This window comes from Periplaneta americana, chromosome 5 (genome assembly GCF_040183065.1).
Source record: "Periplaneta americana isolate PAMFEO1 chromosome 5, P.americana_PAMFEO1_priV1, whole genome shotgun sequence".
NCBI lineage: Eukaryota > Metazoa > Arthropoda > Insecta > Blattodea > Blattidae > Periplaneta > Periplaneta americana.
The window spans coordinates 185,148,614-185,168,954 of record NC_091121.1 but is presented as its reverse complement, the minus strand read 5'-3'; the positions used below and the strand labels follow the sequence as shown (position 1 = coordinate 185,168,954).

At 36.5% G+C, this 20,341-nt stretch overlaps 1 protein-coding gene across 3 annotated transcripts in view; it reads right to left on the bottom strand.

Annotated features, from left to right (window-relative positions):
• The window catches only part of LOC138700324 (ninein homolog), a 108,547-nt gene that overhangs the window by 59,455 nt on the left and 28,751 nt on the right, over window positions 1-20,341 (bottom strand). For all 3 annotated transcript variants that reach the window (XM_069826867.1, XM_069826868.1, XM_069826869.1), the window contains 4 exons: window positions 18,764-18,927; window positions 17,043-17,272; window positions 12,638-12,723; window positions 6,936-7,097 (listed from right to left, as the gene is read on the bottom strand). In XM_069826867.1, the coding sequence (XP_069682968.1) occupies window positions 6,936-7,097; window positions 12,638-12,723; window positions 17,043-17,272; window positions 18,764-18,927 (642 nt within the window). The remainder of the gene's footprint in view (window positions 1-6,935; window positions 7,098-12,637; window positions 12,724-17,042; window positions 17,273-18,763; window positions 18,928-20,341) is intronic.

The window sequence follows — 20,341 nt, the reverse complement described above, 5'->3', positions numbered from 1 at the left end:
CACAAACAACAACAAATTTAAAACATACTCCCAAGTTCCTTACACATACAAATACTCAAAAGTGCCTTGTTAAAACTTTCAGACCAGAGTCATTCAAACGCATCTATAATGAAGGCATTTACACTAGAAAGCAATGTGTTTTAACTGGTTATATTTAGTAATATTTTACATTAATAGTTTGTGGTTTATCAAATTACCAGTACTGCACTGTATATCAGCAACAGCAAGCTCCGCAAACAGCTCAACTGAGAGCAAAGTTGCCATGTTGCAGTCTCTCTAAATCTAATCACCCAGTTTTAAGGTTGAAGATATTTTTACGCGATGTCTGGTCGAAATAAATATTACTACTTTTACCTAAAAGTCAACAACATGAAGTTGAAAAAGAAGAGTACTGTATTTCTTTGCAATTATTTCAACTTATCATGAAAGTTTAATTCCAGAGTATATGCCCAAAGTTGTGAATTTAAAACTAAATGTTTAACTGGTTTTTGTGTATGTGCACAAACATGCGAATACATGCCTTTTATAGCAGAATATCTTTGAGCCTGTCCACATGCATTTAATTATTGTTAATGTAAGATTTTTCCTTGTAGTTTAAGCAGCAATAATAAACATTTAAAAAGTTATATGAACAAACTTTTGTTTCGACATTTAGTGGCATGCATAAAGTTGTAGCATTATCTTTTTTTTTTGCCTACAGTAATGAGATCAAAACAGAAGAATAATTTTGTATCCCATACATAACTCTGATGCTTATGCTACAAAGTAAGTACCATGCAGCTGTAGTTTTTTGCGTCTCTTTGTAAGAACTATTTTTTTTCAGTCTCACACTGTTCAATTAATTACGGAAACATTTACAAAAGAAAAATTCAACTGTTTACGATTCTAGGTGAATTAGATTAAGTCAGTTTAAAAGTTCGAGAAAATAGCAAATACCGAAGTTAGGAGATGAAGAAGATGAACAAATAATCTCGTCAGTCTTAAAAAAGAGCACCATATTGTGAAAGTAATAAGCAAACTCTTGTGATTAAACAAGCAAAGGAAAAAAGCTTTCCATACAGTACATGATCATTCTGATGTTTACTGTGGAAGACTCGTGAATTTAAAGAAAATCATGAAAAAAAAAATTAAATTAAATCTAAGTTAAGTCGAATGTTAATATAAATGCAACAGGAATAAGAAAACTAAGCTCTAGCATAGGCGAAGGAAGTTATTATATGTTATGTCCCAAGACAGAAATCTGGCAATGCTAAGAATACCAGATAACCAGGGGAAGGTATTTATGGAGATTAATTTTACCATTTGTGTTTTTTAATATTGGTGTCAGTGGAAATTATTGGAGATTGATTTGTACTCTTGGCAGATTAATGGAAATTTCGGAAAATACAATTGTTTTGGAATTAGAGTATTAATTCGGTATGAATATTACTTTCCAAATAAATAACATTAAAGCATCGTTGGATTCTGGTAAAGATGTGGTATGGCCAATAGACAATATTTGTTGGATTGAGACTGTATTTAACACACATTCATTAAAAACGAAAAAAATTGCACCCCTCAAATTAACACTTTCCAATTTTTAGTGAAATGCTGAAGTCTCCGTCTTTTGAGTTCACTAATGTAATCAGAACACCTGGAATACCATGTAATGTAGCCTATTTGGATATATAACAAATTCAAGTTAAAAAAAAAACTCAGAATACGAAATTCGCTATAAAACGACGGAATAGTAACAATTCGCGAATGTGTTCATATTTCGTTATTAGAACTCTATTTCGCAATTGTTTTATCCACATATTATTAATAAGAATCAATTAATTCGTAAAGATTAGTAAAAATCTATTGTATATCTATTATGTCGTGATTTTCGTGATCTCCATAAATACCCGGCCCTGCAGATAACTATCTTTTGTGTAAAGACCTTATTCTATGCTGAGATATTATGACTTTTCATAGCTCAGAGGGCGACTTGTATTCTTAAAATTCATAGCACGTGTGACTTTCTTGTAAATGTTCTAAATGCCAGAGTTTCTACACCAAGCAGTCCTTGTGTCACACAGGATTTTCTCTCAAGATTCCCTACATACTTTTTCATTTCTTTTGAGACTGTAAAAACTGAAGGTTTAAGCTGTAGCATTTGGTATTCAATAAAAAACTTAATTCTTTATTCTTAGATGCACTCTTTTAACACTTGTATAATCACTAGATTAGGATTCATGAGGATGACACAAATCACGTAGAAACTAGTTAACCAGGTAATTTACCACCAGAGTTTACAACATTACAACAGTGAAAAAACTTAAGTCAATATAGGCTAACTTCAAACCAAATATTATGACAAAAAATAAAATCTAAGTCTGTTAATAATGACACAATGATGTTTAATTTGTAATTTTTAAAATTACAATACATGTAAGGGTAGTTACATAATTATTATTTAAAAAAGAAGGCTTACAACTTCTTGTACATAATTTATGCTATTTCATCTCTTTTTTTTTCTGCTAACCATATTCACGTACTGCAATTTCAATGTCATCGTAATTATTCATGAACATTATTTAATTCATCAACATTATCATCATCCTCTATACAAAATAAACTGCAAACATTTGTTAATAGATGTTTACGAAGAATTTTAAAAATTACATGGCCAGATATAATCACAAACTCAGAACTATGGAAGATAACAAATCAGAAAGAAATCACAATAGAAATCAAAAGACGAAAGTGGAATTGGATAGGGCACACAATCAGGAAAGAAGATGGAGCAGCAGAAAGAATGGCTTTGGATTGGAACCCCCAGGGTAGTAGAACAAGAGGAAGGCCAAAAAATACATGGAAGAGAACAGTTTTGGAGGAAATTGCTAGGGAGGGGAAAACATGGAGCGAAGTGAAGAAGTTGGCTACAAATAGGCTCCGATGGAGGCACTTTGTGAATGCCCTATGCTCCTCATAAGGAGATACAGGCGTTTGATTGATTGATCATCATCAATATGTTTTGCAACACAGTAAAAATCAGCGGTTCCCAATCACTTTTCTTCACGGTTCAGGAGGAGGCCAGAGAACACATAATATTGAAATGTTTTAGTAAAAACTGTTTATATTTTGAGTTAACTACAGTATTGCAAATGTCTTTCATGATCATAATACCTATTTAATAGCAGTAACTTGTAATTTTTAACAACTTTGTCAGCGAACTTTTCTACATCTTAATATTTTTAGGAGAAAAATTCGCTTCGGCACCGGGGATCGAACGCAGGTCCTTGGTTCTACGTACCAAGCGCTCTGATCACTGAGCTATGCCGAATTCAATCCACAGCACCGGATCGAAATATTAAGTGTCAATATTACAGATAAATTCTGTAGGATAAATTAATATATCTATAATATTCTCTCAGCTAGCAGTGCATAATAACTGCGGATTCCTGGCCAACAAGTCACTCAGCTGAGTGCGCTCCTAGTATATTGGCAGTTGACATTGGATATACGTCAACATATATGCCTAACTTGGAGTCAGGCCACAAAGGGAAACATCGAAGGAGGAGAGTTCGATCCGGAGCTGTGGATTGAATTCGGCGTAGCTCAGTGGTCAGAGTGCTTGGTACGTAGAACCAAGGACCCGGGTTCGATCCTCGGCGCCGGAGCGAATTTTTCTCCTAAAAATATTAAGTGTCAATATTACAGATAAATTCTGTAGGACAAATTAATATATCTATAATACTTTTACATCTACTTTTATTGTGTATTGCTTATCATTTTATTGTGTATTGCTTATATTGTGTATACCACTGCCACCGGGTGCTTGCCCACTTGCAGTGTAAATAAATACATACATAACTAAACTGACTCAGGAATTTCTTAGTGGGAGAAATGAGCACGATGTTAACTGGAGATTTTATCTAAGCTATAAGATGTAAGAGGTGATGAATAATCTCAAAGCATAGAGAAGGTTTGACAACCTATTTCTATAACAATTTTATATATTACATTATGTTAGGGAAGCTTTATTTTCACCTGCAGGTTGACGCAAACGGTGAAAAAACTAACAATGTAAGTTTCTTGCACTTTCAAAATTTATCCAAATATTTTGTCCAAAAACAGTAATATTCTTAAAATGATTTAAGTTCTTTTGAACCCTGAGTATCATAAATTTTTAATTGTATGTTACCGGATCCTTGGTTTATCTCGGATAACATTGCTTTGCTTCTTCTGGAATATTATTTATCTGTAAGGGTGTTATAATGTCCGCCATGTCACATGTGCTGGTACAATAAATTTATAAAAATAGCAGAAAATTTCCATCTAATTTCGTATCTTTTAAAACAACCATATTTCACACAACTACATCATCCGATTTTTCCTGTTCTCTAATGTTTGCTCTGTGGACCAGATCTAAAGCTTTGGCAGGCCATATGTCTGCTATTGGGAATCAATGGTATAAATGATGGCAAATTATGAACAGTCATCTTTATACCATAATGAAGGCATTTTTTATCCAATGGCAGATACACGACTTTACATCATTCATCCAAGTAACCCTCTCTAGAAATGATGTGCCATAACTGTTAAAATTGGTAACATGTAGAAGAGAACAACCACCAGAATCACCACCGTATCGACTGAGAACGACCGCTAGATGGAAGTACAGTTGCTCCATGCAATTCAAATGAGAGTTACAATGTGACTTTTTATGCAGTCGCTAGATGGCAGCAGAGTGAAATTCATAGAAGTTGTTGTTTTCTAATGCCAGGCATTTGACAATAAAGTCATTTGACCTCTTGCACTCCAATATTTTTCAAAGATATTCCCATGGTCAGCCACTGAAGCACAGATTTTGAGGTGTTCCGAATCCATTTCTTGGTTTGAGTTGCACAATGGGCAGTTAGGGGACTGATTTATTCCAATTCTATGCAGGTGTTTGGCCAAACAATCATGGCCTGTTGCCAATCTAAATGCAGCTACAGACGATTTTCGTGGTAAATCGGGAATTAACTGTGGATGCAAAAGGGTATCTGTCAGATACAGGGGGAAGAGCCATTAATCCTTCCCCTTGAAGGCTTTAAGGAACCAACCTGGACAAATACCCAATGTCCCATCCCTACCTTCCCGTGGTGCAGCTGTTAGTAAGCATAATTTTACGAGCTGAACTAAAGGGAGGGGCTACTCATCAATTAGCACTGGTCAGCTTGATGAGTTAATGACCGAATCTGGTATAATTTTCCTATATTCGATACCTAATTCTCTCTTTACCCTTTCCTATCCAGTCCTCTGACTGAACTCATACTTTCTTCGACCCCGATGGCATTAGAGCATTCGAGGCCTAGGGGTTCATTTCCCTTTCCTTCCTCCTCTTTCTACTTTTCTGTTCCTAGTGCTGACCTGCTATGGCACTAAAATCGTCCTCCAGTGGCTTAAGGAGGGAAAGCTGGTGATCAACAAGATCTCCCAGCTAGGTCCAATGGACCCGTCGACCAACAGCAGGTGTGGTCCTCCAGACATTCTGGGGGTTGTGTGTGAAGTAGCCACCAAAACGTTAAAATATGGTGTTCACTTAAATCGACTACAACTTGCCATTTTCACTCCAATATGAAATTCATAAAGTTGTTGCCATCAAAGTCCATAAGACTAAGCAATCTGTTATAGCTATATGTGATATGGGCTGTAATGTTGCCCTCAGTGCACCATGGGAGGCGATCACTGGGTGGTGCTGATGATTAATGAAGAAATGGAGGAATACTGGTATAGAAAACGGAAGTACTGTGCAAAATCTACTGGGTCATCCATATATCGCGGAACTGAGTTGCGTAAAGCATCTCAGCTGACAACGCGTTCTACGGGGATGACTGGTTTATTCAAGGTCTCACAATGCAGTTTGTTCTGTGTTTCAGTGAGAGCAACGCGTGAAGTGAAGCAAAAGTATTTACTCCAACTTTATGCATGCCATGAATTGCTTATACTAATAACTGACATAAAATATTATAGCAGGAGACCATGAAATAACAGAATTAAATGCATGTGTAATAAATGTTTTTTATAAAATGTGCAAAAACTCCACCAGACTGAACAAAAATGACAATGTGTATGCTTTCTGAACAACAACCAATAATGTAACTACTGAAGCTTTCCTGGCGACGTGATAATTCGAAATTTTCTCGGGCTTCCAGCCAGGTCATAAGTTGGTGATCCACCGACATTTCAAGGATGTTCATCTTCCTCATCTTCAGGGTTAAGCGATATATATGGTCACCGGCTATTAAATTTCTCACCGCCCGGACGACGGGCCGTCATCAGCGGAGAACTCGTCCGCCGAGCCCACCGTGAGACCCAAGGTCATTCAGCCAGAAAGCACAAAGCAAGACGACACAGCGGCAACGTTCTCGCCGCGGTCCGCACTAATAACAGCCAATCGGCGCACAGCTCCTCGGCTGACTCCCTCTAGCACTATAAATTAAGGAGCTGGGTACCCTCAGATATCACTTAACCCTGAAGATGAGGAAGATGAACATCCTCGAAACGTCGGTGGATCACCAACTTATGACCTGGCTGGAAGCCCGAGAAAATTTCGAATTAACCAATAATATGCTGAAGATACTGCTTGTAAATTGCATTCATCTTTGTTATAAAATTATGATCCTTTGCACTACCTGTACAACTAAACCAAAAGGAAAGGAATGTAAAAAATATATGTGTGTTCTTCTTAAATAAAGGTTTCAAATGTATAAAAAAAATGTGTCCTTTAAACAAAAGTATAAATATTTATTCCACTACCGTCCTACAATACAATGCTAGGCATTTACACAAACACACACACGTAAGCACAGATACCCAAATAAACATGCGAACTTAAAAACAATATAAAATATTAATACTTCTATATATATGATCACTGGGATATGGAATACTGTTGTGCCACCTTTACAAATAAATCAACTCACCACAAGTTTCTCACTTTTCAGTTTCAGTTCTTGTTCTAATTTGGCAATATGGGCCTTCAAGTTTGCGATCACTTCAGACTCCTCCTCTCTTTGCGACAGTGATGGCAACATTTCATTAGTGGCCCAGTCACTGCAATGGTGGTTTTTTAGTTTTTCTTCTCCCTTGAAAGAAAAGCAGATGCTGCAAAGTTGTAAGTGCTCTGCACATTTGGACAGTTTTACATACCTACATACATACATACATAGTGGGCACAAAATTTAAATGGTTATATTCCAGTAGTTCATGATTTCACTTCAAAGTTTATTTCACAGTCCTTGTAGACCGGGAAAGCACTGTAATATTTAATTTTTTACGATTTATTAAACATTACTTTTACTTTTTATATAGTCCATGCCTGTGGAGTAACAGCACGTCTAGCCACGAAACCAGGTGGCCCGGGTTCGATTCCCGGTCGGGACAAGTTACCTGGTTGAGGTTTTTTCCGGGGTTTTCTCTCAATCCAATATGAGCAAATGCTGGGTAACTTACAGTGTTGGACCCCGGACTCATTTCACCGGCATTATCACCTTCATCTCATTCAGACGCTAAATAACCAAAGCTGTTGATAATGATCGTAAAATAACCTACTAAAATAAAAAAATAGAATACTTTTATAAGGCAGTGCAAAATCGATCGTTTATGCCAAACTAAGCACTCTGGTCTTGCGAGTTCAGCAGACCAAGCCATTTGTTGTGCTATCATCATTTGTTTTCTTCCGTTTTGAGTTCTCATTTTGTGAATAATGGGTCGCTTAACGAACGAAGACAAGATTTTCATTAAACATTTGCACCAATGATAATTCATCTGCCCGTCAAATTGTAAGGAACTACGCTCAACAAGAATGGTCTGTTTCAAGTGTACAACGATTGATTAGCAAGATACGGACATGATATCCCTCCTGAGAGATTATTGCGTGAAAGATCGCATTTCTCAGATTCTCTGATGGTTTCCGCTGGAGTTTCAAACGAGATCTTAATCCTATGGACTATTTTGTATGGAATCAACTACAAAAATCAGTTTACTACAAAACAAGAATTCGTAATATTGAATATTTAAGACAACGCCTTCTTGAATGTTGGAACCGGCTTGATCAAAGACAGATATCCAGTGCTATTGGACAATGGAGAAGACGCCTACAAATGGTTGTGCGGGCAAATGGCGGTCACGTAGAGCATCAATCTTAATTCTGATTATTTGAAAGATCATTAATTATCATTAATTTTACCAACATTCAGTTTCTGCATTTTGAAGTAATAAACTGTCTTCAAAAACCACTTTTTTCGCATCATTGTGTATTGACCACTATAAGATTTTAATTGAGCCTAAAAAAACGTAATAAAAAGTCCTGCTCATCTTTAAAGTCTCCTCTTTCCAACAGTGTATTCATTATAAATTGTTGTTGTTGTCGTCTAGTGCCTTGCATCTGGCAATGAAGCCATTAGCAGTCGTGCTTTCCAATACTTTTGAACTGTAGTTTCTTCTGATCTTAATGCTTCACAGATCTTCAAGTGGTCTTCATTCATTTCTGCTGGATCGTTACACAGGACACATATGAGTGAAGCTGAGATACCTATTCTGTAGAGATGACTTGCTAGACAGTCATGATTTGTCAATAGTCTGAAGGCTGCAACTGCTGTTTTCCTTGGTCTCTGGGGGATTATATCTGGGTTGGAAAGTAGAGTAATCCATTTTTTGTCTTTAGCATTTGATTCTATTTCTTGTAGGTATGAATGAGAAAATTTTGTAGTGATCAAGCGTTTTATTGAGGAATATGAGAAATTAAATTTAGACTTTTGTTTTATTGTTGTGCCTTTCTTGGCAAGTGTGTCTGCGGTTTCATTCCCCATGACTCCACAGTGTGCTGGAATTCATTATAAATTAATGTGATGTATTTCCGAAAATAAAGTATTTCTAATTTTGTGCTTTTTTTTTTTTTGGCCCAATGTGTATGTATTAAATTGCAACAAGCTGTAATACCTTGACTTTTAAAGTACATTAATAAATGTTATCACAACACACCAAAATGTTGTAAACTATGTCAAAATAAACACAAGACCATTCAGTTTTCAGAGCATTTGAAATAACACGACAACTGACATTTCTCAAACAATATAAATGGGAAACATCATCAAACGTGTCATAAAATGGTAAAAGTGCATTAGCGATCATCTTAATTTACAAACGTGCATGCCAGATGACCCTTGGCAGAGCTGTGAATTAAAAGAGGGATTCTATAGTTGCCACAAAGAAAGATTAGACTTCCGATGTCTCTAGCAGAGCAATCTGTGGAAGGTATCAGGCCAGAGTGAACATTGCAACTAACAGCATCCTGCCTTCCCTCACCCCAATGGCAGACAGACAGCTGGAGGGTGGATGAGTGGACAGCAAGCAGATAAGAGTGGAAGAAAAGTTAGGAAATATATCTATGTAGCAACGCCATAAATCCCGAAAAGACAAAGTATATGATTATGTCTCGTGACGAGAATATTGTACGAAATGGAAATATAAAAATTGGAAATGTATCTTTCGAAGAGGTGGAGAAGTTCAAGTATCTTGGAGCAACAGTAACAAATATAAATGACACTCGGGAGGAAATTAAACACAGAATAAATATGGGAAATGCGTGTTATTATTCGGTTGAGAAGCTTTTATCATCCAGTCTGCTGTCCAAAAATCTGAAAGTTAGAATTTATAAAACAGTTATATTACCGGTTGTTCTGTATGGTTGAGAAACTTGGACTCTCACTTTGAGAGAGGAACATAGGTTAAGGGTGTTTGAGAATAAGGTGCTTAGGAAAATATTTGGGGCTAAGAGGGATGAAGTTACAGGAGAATGAAGAAAGTTACACAACACAGAACTGCACGCATTGTATTCTTCACCTGACATAATTAGGAACTTGAAATCCAGACGTTTGAGATGGGCAGGGCATGTAGCACGTATGGGCGAATCCAGAAATGCATATACAGTGTTAGTTGGGAGGCCGGAGGGAAAAAGACCTTTAGGGAGACCGAAACATAGATGGGAAGATAATATTAAAATGGATGTGAGGGAGGTGGGATATGATGGTAGAGACTGGATTAATCTTGCTCAGGATAGGGACCAATGGCGGGCTTATGTGAGGGCGGCAATGAACCTCCGGGTTCCTTAAAAGTAAGTAAGTAAGTAAGCAAGTAAGTAAGTAGGTAAGTAAGTAAGGCAACGCCATGTCCACTTCCTGTGTGACACCAGAAAAATGAGTGACATATCCAGTTCCCAAAGGCCGAGAAATTCAGGGAGCAGATATGAGTTCAAAAGTATACGTTATGGAGCTTGTCACAAATCTTGTCTTTGCCTACAGGAACTTCAGTCTATACATTTTACTTCAAATGACACAAAAAGAGAAATTCGTTTTGCAATAACATGCACAAATGTTATGTTTTATTTAACGACGCTCGCAACTGCAGAGGTTATATCAGCATCGCCGGATGTGCCGGAATTTTGTCCCGCTGGAGTTCTTTTACATGCCAGTAAATCTACTGACATGAGCCTGTCGCATTTAAGCACACTTAAATGCCATCGACCTGGCCCGGGATCGAACCCGCAACCTTGGGCATAGAAGGCCAGCGCTATACCAACTCGCCAACCAGGTCGACGACAACATGCACAAAAAACAAAAAATCACACTATTCTGAATTGAGATAAATTTTATGTTGTACAGTGTAATATAAAGTTCGTGTTTCATTTTTTAAGGCCACTGATCGGATAAGTGGATCTTCCGCTGCAAATATAGTGAGGGTCACATAAGAACAGTTCCCAAACAGCAAATATTGCTGTCTTGTCAGTGTTGCCAACTGTTACCAGATATCACACGATCCTACATACTAAATGACTTATTTACTTACTGTACTTTATGTTGGAAGGTTATTGTAAATAATTCAATAATTTATAACATGGTTTCGTAGGTAAACTATACGAGAAAGGGATCAACATGTCAAGTATTTTGTCTGGCATTACGAAATTCATTGGTTTGACTAAACAAATGACTCACGAAACCTAACCTAAAAATGTATTTTGTTTGACCACAAGAAATTATTAGTACTAACTCCGAAAACTTACCTGACTATAGCCTTGAATTATAACCACAATGCAACACAGAAAATAACTATTATGTATTAATATTAATACTGACATTAATTAATTATCAGTATGTTCAAATTTCACTAGCTTCCAGTAACTGGCTCAGAAATCTAGTACAATTTCAATTTCATGGAACTCCAGTACCGACAAATATTGTCTCAGCTGCCAACATACTAGTTACAAAATCACTATCATTTGTAGTATTTGTCAATATCGAAATTCGAAACGAAGTTGGCAAAAGAAAATTCAACCTGCAAACTAGAAAATCACCATAATCCACTAGCATATGTAGTAATGGGGGAAAAATGGTTAGGTTTCACCCTTAGGGTATGAAGTAAGCTGACCCGGACTATCTTCCCAATGTTTGTACATTCTAATGACATGTCTTAAAATAATTCTTGATATCAATTATTTTGAATCATCCAAGTGATATTTTTATACATATATAATGTAGAAAAATGTGCTATGTAGACGAATGGTATGGTACTTTTTTTGAGAGAGTGAAGAAAGAAAGAAGGTACAAACAGTTTCCTTTCAAGCTGGGATAAAACAGGCCATCACATTTTGTTAGCAATTACATTTGGAGTAAAATTCTTTCTTTTATAGCTTTCCTCCTTCTGACCTAACGAGACTGAACACATAGTATTTGCTACTTACTCTTACCATCTGTAGTGTTAGACCCAGTTTCTTCAACCTTTGTTAAATTATAACAGTGTGTTATTCCATTTTAACTGTAAACTTAACAGTTGAAGCATTTCTTCAACTACTGTTAGTACTAACAGGCTGTTAAAACCTATGTTAATTTAACTGACCAATTTCATGCAGTTAAATCATTTAACTCTCTGTCAGCATAGAAGTATCCAATATGGTTGGTGCGTTAGATGCTGAACTAACATATCTGGATTATTTAGAAAATGATATCCATGAATACATAAACAGAGCGGATGATTTCTGTGATTTGACAGAATAGAAGTTCATACAAAGGTATAGGCTATTTTCTGCCAAGCCTCACTTTTTGCTTTCAACTTAGATCCATTTGTTTGTTTATTCTCATTAATTGGCTTATACTGCGAAATAATTTCCAGCAAAAGGTTTCTTTCGAATGGAGAGAAATTAGTCCCACGATCTCTATTTGTTCCAGTGTTTTCCATTTCACAACAGCAATACCAATACGCCGCTCCACGCTATTGTGATACATGCGAAGGAAAGAAGCAGAAATCAAACCTGAGAGAATAGAAAGACTTCTATCCTCTCTGAATCAAACAACGGAAACAAGCGAGAATCGCAATTATCAGAGTTCAGAAAACAGAATTGAGCCTATGCTTGGTTATAGGTTATGGTTGAACTCTAGAATCTCTGGTCCTAACAGAGAGTTAACAAACAGAATGTTAAAATGTGAAATGTAAAGTTGAAGAAACGCAATATTTTTAACAGCAATTCATACTTTTAACTTACAGTTAATAACTGTTAGGTGCATTTTAACAAAGGTAGAAGAAACCGGGCCTTAGTGTTATAGAGTACTGATCATAGCATGTGGCTTCTTACCTTGAAACTAGATTCTGCAAAATCATCAATCTCCAGATCGGTTTCTACTCCACTTTCACCATGACCAAGCGGATGAATTTGTAAACCTGCAATAAATACGTGAATTGTAATATCATCATCATCATCATCATCATCATCATCATCATCAACAACAACAACAACAACAAGATAGGCCATTTGGCCTGTTTCGTCTCAGAAGTTGTCTTCCCAACGACGCCTAGGTCTGCCGATATCACGCACCCCTGTTGGCCGATATTGCAGAACCTGTTTTACTAATCTTTCATCCGGCATCCAGGATATATGTTCCTTCCACTGAACTTGATTTTCTTCAAATCTCTTATTCAAACAAAAAATATTCATACAATGAAAGAGTAATGAAACGGAGAAAAATTCTCTCCGGCACCGGGATTTGAACCCGGGTTTTCAGCTCTACGTGCTGATGCTTTATCCACTAAGCCACACCGGATACAACTCCGACGCCGGTTAGAATCGTCTCAGATTAAGCTCCAACTCTTGGGTTCCCTCTAGTGGCTGCCCTCTGCACTACGTCATAGATGTCTATGAACGCAGGACTGAAGTCCACACATGTGTTGAGGTGCACTCGATATGAGTGACTAGTTGGCCGGGATCCGACGGAATAAGCGCCGTCTTAAATCACAAAGTGATTTACGCATATCATATATATATCATACGCGCCGGAGAGAATTTTTCTCCGTTCCATTACTCTTTCATTGTATGATGATGCAGAATATCTGCATGGAAATATCATATGTACTTCGGTACATTAAAATAATATATATAAAAAATATTCAGATGTGCTCTTATATCTTCACTTCTAATATCATCTCTAAGAGTACAGCCAGCGACATATCTTAAGAATCTCATTTCAGCTGTCTCTATTATTCTTTTATCACTTCTGTTCATGGCCCAAGTCTCAGCTCCATAAGCCAATACTGGTACTGCCATTGTTTTATAAAATTTTAAAACCGTGTCTCTTCGTGTTTTGTTTTTTAATGTTCGTTTTATGGTGCCACATATACTTTGAAATTTATGCACCTTTTGTTTGAGATCTTGCTCCTCATCGAAAGATATATCACACCCCAAATAATTAAAATGTCGTACCTGTTCTAATAACATATTGTTGAGGATAATTTTGGAACGTATCTGATATTTCCCAATAAAGGCCATGACCTTCGTTTTTTCATGAGAGACATTTAGATTGTACTTGGACATTGTTTTGTTTAGCTGAAAGAGAGCTAGCTGCAGTTTGTCCTCCTTATCAGCAAAGGCTACTTGGTCATCGGCAAATAGAATAGTATTTAAAATCGTCGATCCTACTTTAAAATCATATTTCAACTGCGCTTGCCATTCGGCTATTGCTGCGTCTAAATAAATATTAAAAAGTGTAGGCGACAATGGGCAGCCCTATCTTACTCAGGTGAATTGTAATATCAATTTGTTAAATCCAATACAACTATTACTATTTGCAATAACTATTGTGGTTATATTTTTCAATCATCCTCCTCCTCCTCACTATCCTCCCATTCTTTCCCCTATATTGCTTATTCATCTTTCCCCCCCCCCCTCCCCGCATATCTTATGCTTAATGAAAGTTTATAATACAAAATGTCCCATAAGTCTGAACCCATAGGAGAAGAACACATAATGGAATTACAGGATCTGTTCGCCATTGTGTTGCATACACAGATAAAGACTCAATTTCCATTCTTGCATCACTTTCTGAATCCCAGTAGCACATACACAATGCGTTCTTTGAGATGGCGAATTTTGATTTTGTATATCTTGACTCTGAGATTGCCCCAGAGATAAAAATCAAGTGGAGTAAGATCTGGGCTCCTTGGAGGCCATTCCACAGCTCCTCGGCATCCAATCCAATGTTCGGGAAACTGTTCATGACAGTCCTGTTGCACTGTTCGTGCATAATGCACAGGTGCGCCATCCTGCTGAAATCATTCCATTCTTTCTGGTTTAGTAGGCTTGGAAATGCTTCTTCTTGCAACATTCGCAGATACACTTCACCAGTTAGCGTCTCGTCAAAAAAGATGAGGGAACCAAAGATTCTCTTTTTCCATATCCCGCTCCACACCACAACTCTGTCACTTCCTTGATTGTTTGAAGAAATGAACCAACGAGGATTTTATGGTGACCAGTATTCGGTATTCTGACGGTTAACTTTCCCAGATTATTTTCGCACTGTCCCTCTGCTCATTCACAGAATCATCTTCACTTAAATGGGTTTCCAACAAAAAAATAACTTGTATTCACTCCTCCTTACTCAATGGTAACATTTACCTATAACAGGAGAAAATGTAATATGAGTAACTCCTATGGGTCCAGACTTATGGGACACCTGTAGGTATGCTAGTACTGGTAACCTTTCTAGTTACGAGTCCCATAATGCTCTATTTCAGTTAATATAATATATATATATACACAATTCTGTCTGTAAATTTTAATTTTGTATATGATATAATATTTTGTTGTTCTAAACCAGCGTTTCTCAAACTATGGTCTGCGGACCACCTGTGGTCCTCGAGGTCTGCCCTTGTGGTCCTTTGAAAAAGACAGAAAAAAAATAAAATTCAAACGAATTACGTATCACACTATAGCTGAAAATCTCAGAGTTTGCGACACATGGCAATCGCCTTTCACTTTTTCTCCCAATACTGACATTTTATGAAATTTATTTACCCTACACGTCCATTGACTTCCCACTCTACTCTCAGCAGCAAAAGAGGGATTTAAAGCACTATGAACGTGGTGTTTCTCTCTATCTTTTCCGTGCACATCTGGCGTCGAGCCTGTAACCCAGCTAGGGACTACCCGAATTCATAACAGGACCAAAGTACCGAATCTTTTCATGTATTTATGACTTTCTTAATAGTTTGGCAACACCCAGCCTGCACATTGAAATGGTCACGTACTGTACATCGTACACCAATAAGAGAACGTGCAAAATTGCATCTTTACTTGTTGAAAATCGGGCATGTTTCTGAAATATATTTTTTTTTATTTGTTTTTACAGACGACTATATACAGACGTGGACAAATTATTAACAAAATTGACGATTTTTATGATAATTCTGTTTACAAAATTTGACTTTTCAATTTAATCTACAGTTGACAATTTTTCATATTTCCATCACTACAGTAGACAGAAATATGCAAAAATGTCAACTGTAGTTTAAATTGAAGAGTCAAGTTTTGTAAAAATATATAATAAAAGTCTTCAATTTAGCTAATAATTTATAAATTAGCAAAAATTTCAACTGCATTGAAGAGCCAAATTTTGTAAAAATATAAAACAAAAATCTTCAGTTTTGCTAATAATTTGGAAATATCCAAAATGTCAACTGCAGTCGAAATTGAAAAATCGAATTTTGTAAAAATATACAATAAAAACCTTCAGTTTTGCTAACAATTTGCAAATATGCAAAAATATCAAATGTAGTCCAAATTGAAGAGTTAAATTTTGAAAAATATACAATACCCTGCCCTGCCAAGACTCTGGAATTCGTTACCTGCTAGCATCAGGGACTGTCGAAATAAAATTCAATTCAAACGCAAACTTACTAGGCACTTGGTCAGTAATTGAGACTCATTCAGACATGGTTTCTTGTAAATAGTTCTTTTAATCTACCACAAAATATCTCAATATCCGGTAATTTCATCACTATAGAATTTTGTTATTGTAGGTTTAATTTGTAATTTTGTAAATACAAAAATATTCTTTGTTCTTAACTTCTATGATAAAATGTCTAGCTTTCATTAATCAGGTATTCTTGTCGTACTTTAATTTTTATTGTAATTGTAATTGTAATTGTAAATTTAATATTAATTGTAATCTTATTGTTCATGTTATAGTTGTAATCCCCTGGTAGAGGGGCAGAGAAGGCCTGACGGCCTTATCTCTACCAGGTTAAATAAATAAATAAATCTAATCTAATACAAATCTTCAACTTGGCTAATTATTTGGAAATACACAAAAATGTCAACTGTAGTCTAAATTGAAGAATCATATTTTGTAAAAATATATAATAAAAATCTTCAATTTTGCTAATAATTTGTCCACGTCTGTAAGACATTTTCTTTTATTAGCATTCACTTAATTAGTTAATACCGTATTAACATAAAATTAATTTAATTAAATTAATTTTAATTAATTATTTCTACATTAAAATGTAAGTATACCGGTATTAAAATATGCTTAAATTTGCTTTTGAGGGGAACAAGAGTAAGGTGGTCAGCGTAACTCTCCTGACTTAAAAAAGCGGTCCCCACTTCAGAAAAGTTCGAGAAACGCTGTTCTAAACAATTTTCGCAACATGCATTTTCTTAGAGAGTACCAGAGCTTCAGATCCATACAACACAGTGCAATTCTTGCCTTCCATATTGACAGCCTCTAGTGAGAGGTCTTGACTATCTCCACTTCCACCATCACAGCAACGACGCATCTTGCCCAGACGAGGACTCTCCTCTTCTGAACTATCCTCCGTTGTCAGAACCAAGGGAGAATTACCCCTTCTCTTTGTCGCAGACCCCCCAGATGGTACCCCACTTCCTTCTGAAGCTCCAGCATCCACTAGGTCGTAACTCGGTTGAATTACAGGCGACCTACAGAAATTAATGGCATCATAAAAAGACATCAATTCAGCAGCTACACTCTACATCTGCAACATATTTTACCACTGCTTCAAAAATTAGTAATTTTAGACAGAAGTCACATTGTCCAACATTTCCTAAATGCTAAATAATTGTGATACTTGATGTAAATTCGTATTACTAAGCCATAAACTATTTTTTTCCTTGTAGAAAAATGAGAAAAATCAACTCATACAATAATAATAATAATAATAATAATGATAATAATATTACTTACTCACTGGCTTTTAAGCAACCCGGAGGTTCATTGCCGCCCTCACATAAGCCCGCCATTGGTCCCTATCCTGAACAAGATTAATCCAGTCTCTACCATCATATCCCACCTCCTTCAAATCCATTTTAATATTATCCTCCCATCTACGTCTCGACCTCCCTAAAGGTCTTTTTCCCTCCGGCCTCCCAACTAACACTCTATATGCATTTCTGGGTTCGTCCATATGTGCTAATGCCCTGCCCATCTCAAACATCTGGATTTAATGTTCCTAATTATGTCAGGTGAAGAATACAATGCGTGCAGTTCTGTGTTGTGTAACTTTCTCCATTCTCCTGTAACTTCATCCCTCTTAGCCCCAAATATTTTCCTAAGCACCTTATTCTCAAACACCCTTAACCTATGTTCCTCTCTCAAAGTGAGAGTCCAAGTTTCACAACCATAAAGAACAACCGGTAATATAACTGTTTCATAAATTCTAACTTTCAGATTTTTTGACAGCAGACTGGATGATAAAAGCTTCTCAACCGAATAATAACAGGCATTTCCCATATTTATACTGTATTTAATTTCCTCCCGAGTATCATTTATATTTCTTATTGTTGTTCCCAGGTATTCCAATTTTTCTACCTCTTCAAAGGATAAATCTCCAATTTTTATATTTCTATTTCGTACAATATTCTCGTCACTAGACATAATCGTATACTTTGTCTTTTCGGGATTTACTTCCAAACCTATCTCTTTACTTGCTTCAAGTAAAATTCCCGTGTTTTCCCTAATCGTTTGTGATAATAATAATAATAATAATAATAATAATAATAATAATAATAATAATAACAATGATGATGATGATGATGATGATGATGATTATGATGAGAGACTGTTACAGGCCACTAGACTTATTACTTGACAGGAAGATGACGATGATGATGATGATGATAATAATAATAATGATAATTATATACAAGAGAAATAACTAGGACAAAAATGAAAAGAAAAGAAACAAAAAGATTGTATACAAAATGAAGCTACCCACACAGATATTGTTTGGATGGGTTTAAATAACAGATAGGAAAAACATATAAACTGTCACAAACATACAGTCATACCTGCACACAAACAAAACTCATGCGAATGATTATCATATTAGATTAGTAAAAGAAGATTACTTATGGCCTTTATGAACAAAATAAACGCTGAAATCCTACATATAAGTGTTATGAATAACATACTTCTTTGTCTTCAGTGATGCCAACTTTGCAGAGAGGGCTTCAACTTCCATTGTCAGCTCATCATTCCGATCTCGAAGTCCTGTGTTCTCGGCCTGCAGTTCATTAAGTTTCTCAAGAAGTGGCAGCACTTGTTCCTGCTCATGACTGCCTTCCAGTTCACTTAACTGACATGTAAAAAAAAATACATGATAAATACGAACACTTACTTCATATCTAATCAATTACATTTTTCATGACAATCCATAAAAAATCACAGTCTGATAATAACGCATACGTGTTAAGATCACGTCATAAGATACACACTTCTCTCTTAGTACAAGCCTGATAAATTATAATTGGCTACTCTATGTCCCTTCTAATCTACATGGGTTACTCAGATGTGGCAAGATAACATTGAGAAATGACTGAATGAAATATAGCACAGAAGTACTTGCAGAATAGTCTTCCCGCAGCTATCTCACAATAGCACAGCTTTCCTCGGAACATGGCGGACCACTTTTGTAAACGTAATTTTTAAACTACAGCCACTACAGATGAAAGCCCTTGACACACTGACAATGAAAAAATTATGCGATAAGAAACAAAAAGGAAACTAAAGTACTTCAATAAAACTTGCAAATCAAGCTTTCAGGTATAACTCCCTGTAAAGTTGATTTGAATAATTTCGAGGGAAAAATTGTTCCGGGGCCGGGCATCGAACCCGGGACCTTTGGTTTAACGTACCAATGCTCTACCAACTGAGCTACCCGGGAACTCTACCAGACACCGATCCAATTTTTCCCTCTATATCCAAAGACCTCAAAGTGGACTAACAACCGTCAAGTAACCAACATTGAGTGCACACTAACTCCGTGTGACTTAAATTGTGGTCTTCTGTTAACGAACAGTGACGTGTATTATGCAAATCAAGCTTTCAAGTATAACTCCCTGGTGTCTGGTAGAGTTCCCGGGTAGCTCAGCTGGTAGAGTGTTGGTACGTTAAACCAAAGGTCCCAGGTTCGATGCCCGACCCCAGAACAATTTTTCCCTCGAAATTATTCAAATCAACTTTACAGGGAGTTATACCTGAAAGCTTGATTTGCATAATACACGTCACTGTTCGTTAACAGAAAACCACAATTTAAGTCACACAGAGTTAGTGTGCACTCAATGTTGGTTGCTTGACGGTTGTGAGCCCACTTTGAGGTCTGTGGATATAGAGGAAAAATTGGATCGGTGTCGGGTAGAGTTCCCGGGTAGCTCAGTTGGTAGAGCATTGGTACATTAAACCAAAGGTCCCGGGATCGATGCCCGGTCCCAGAACAATTTTTCCGTCGAAATTATTCCAATAAAACTTGTTTCTAAGTAATTCTGCCAAACACAAGTCTTATAAAATTATCCAGGGATTAATCTCAAGTTTCCTTGGTGGGAAGTCATCGGCCAACATATTTATGGCTGATTCCAAAATTAAAAGATTAGGAATTTAAGCAACATTATCAGGTCGAAATTTCAAATAGGTTTGCCACTTTAGGAAGTCCCGACGAAGTTGAGGAGGAATTAGATATTAATAGCGTGTGGAAAAGTATCAGAGATAATATC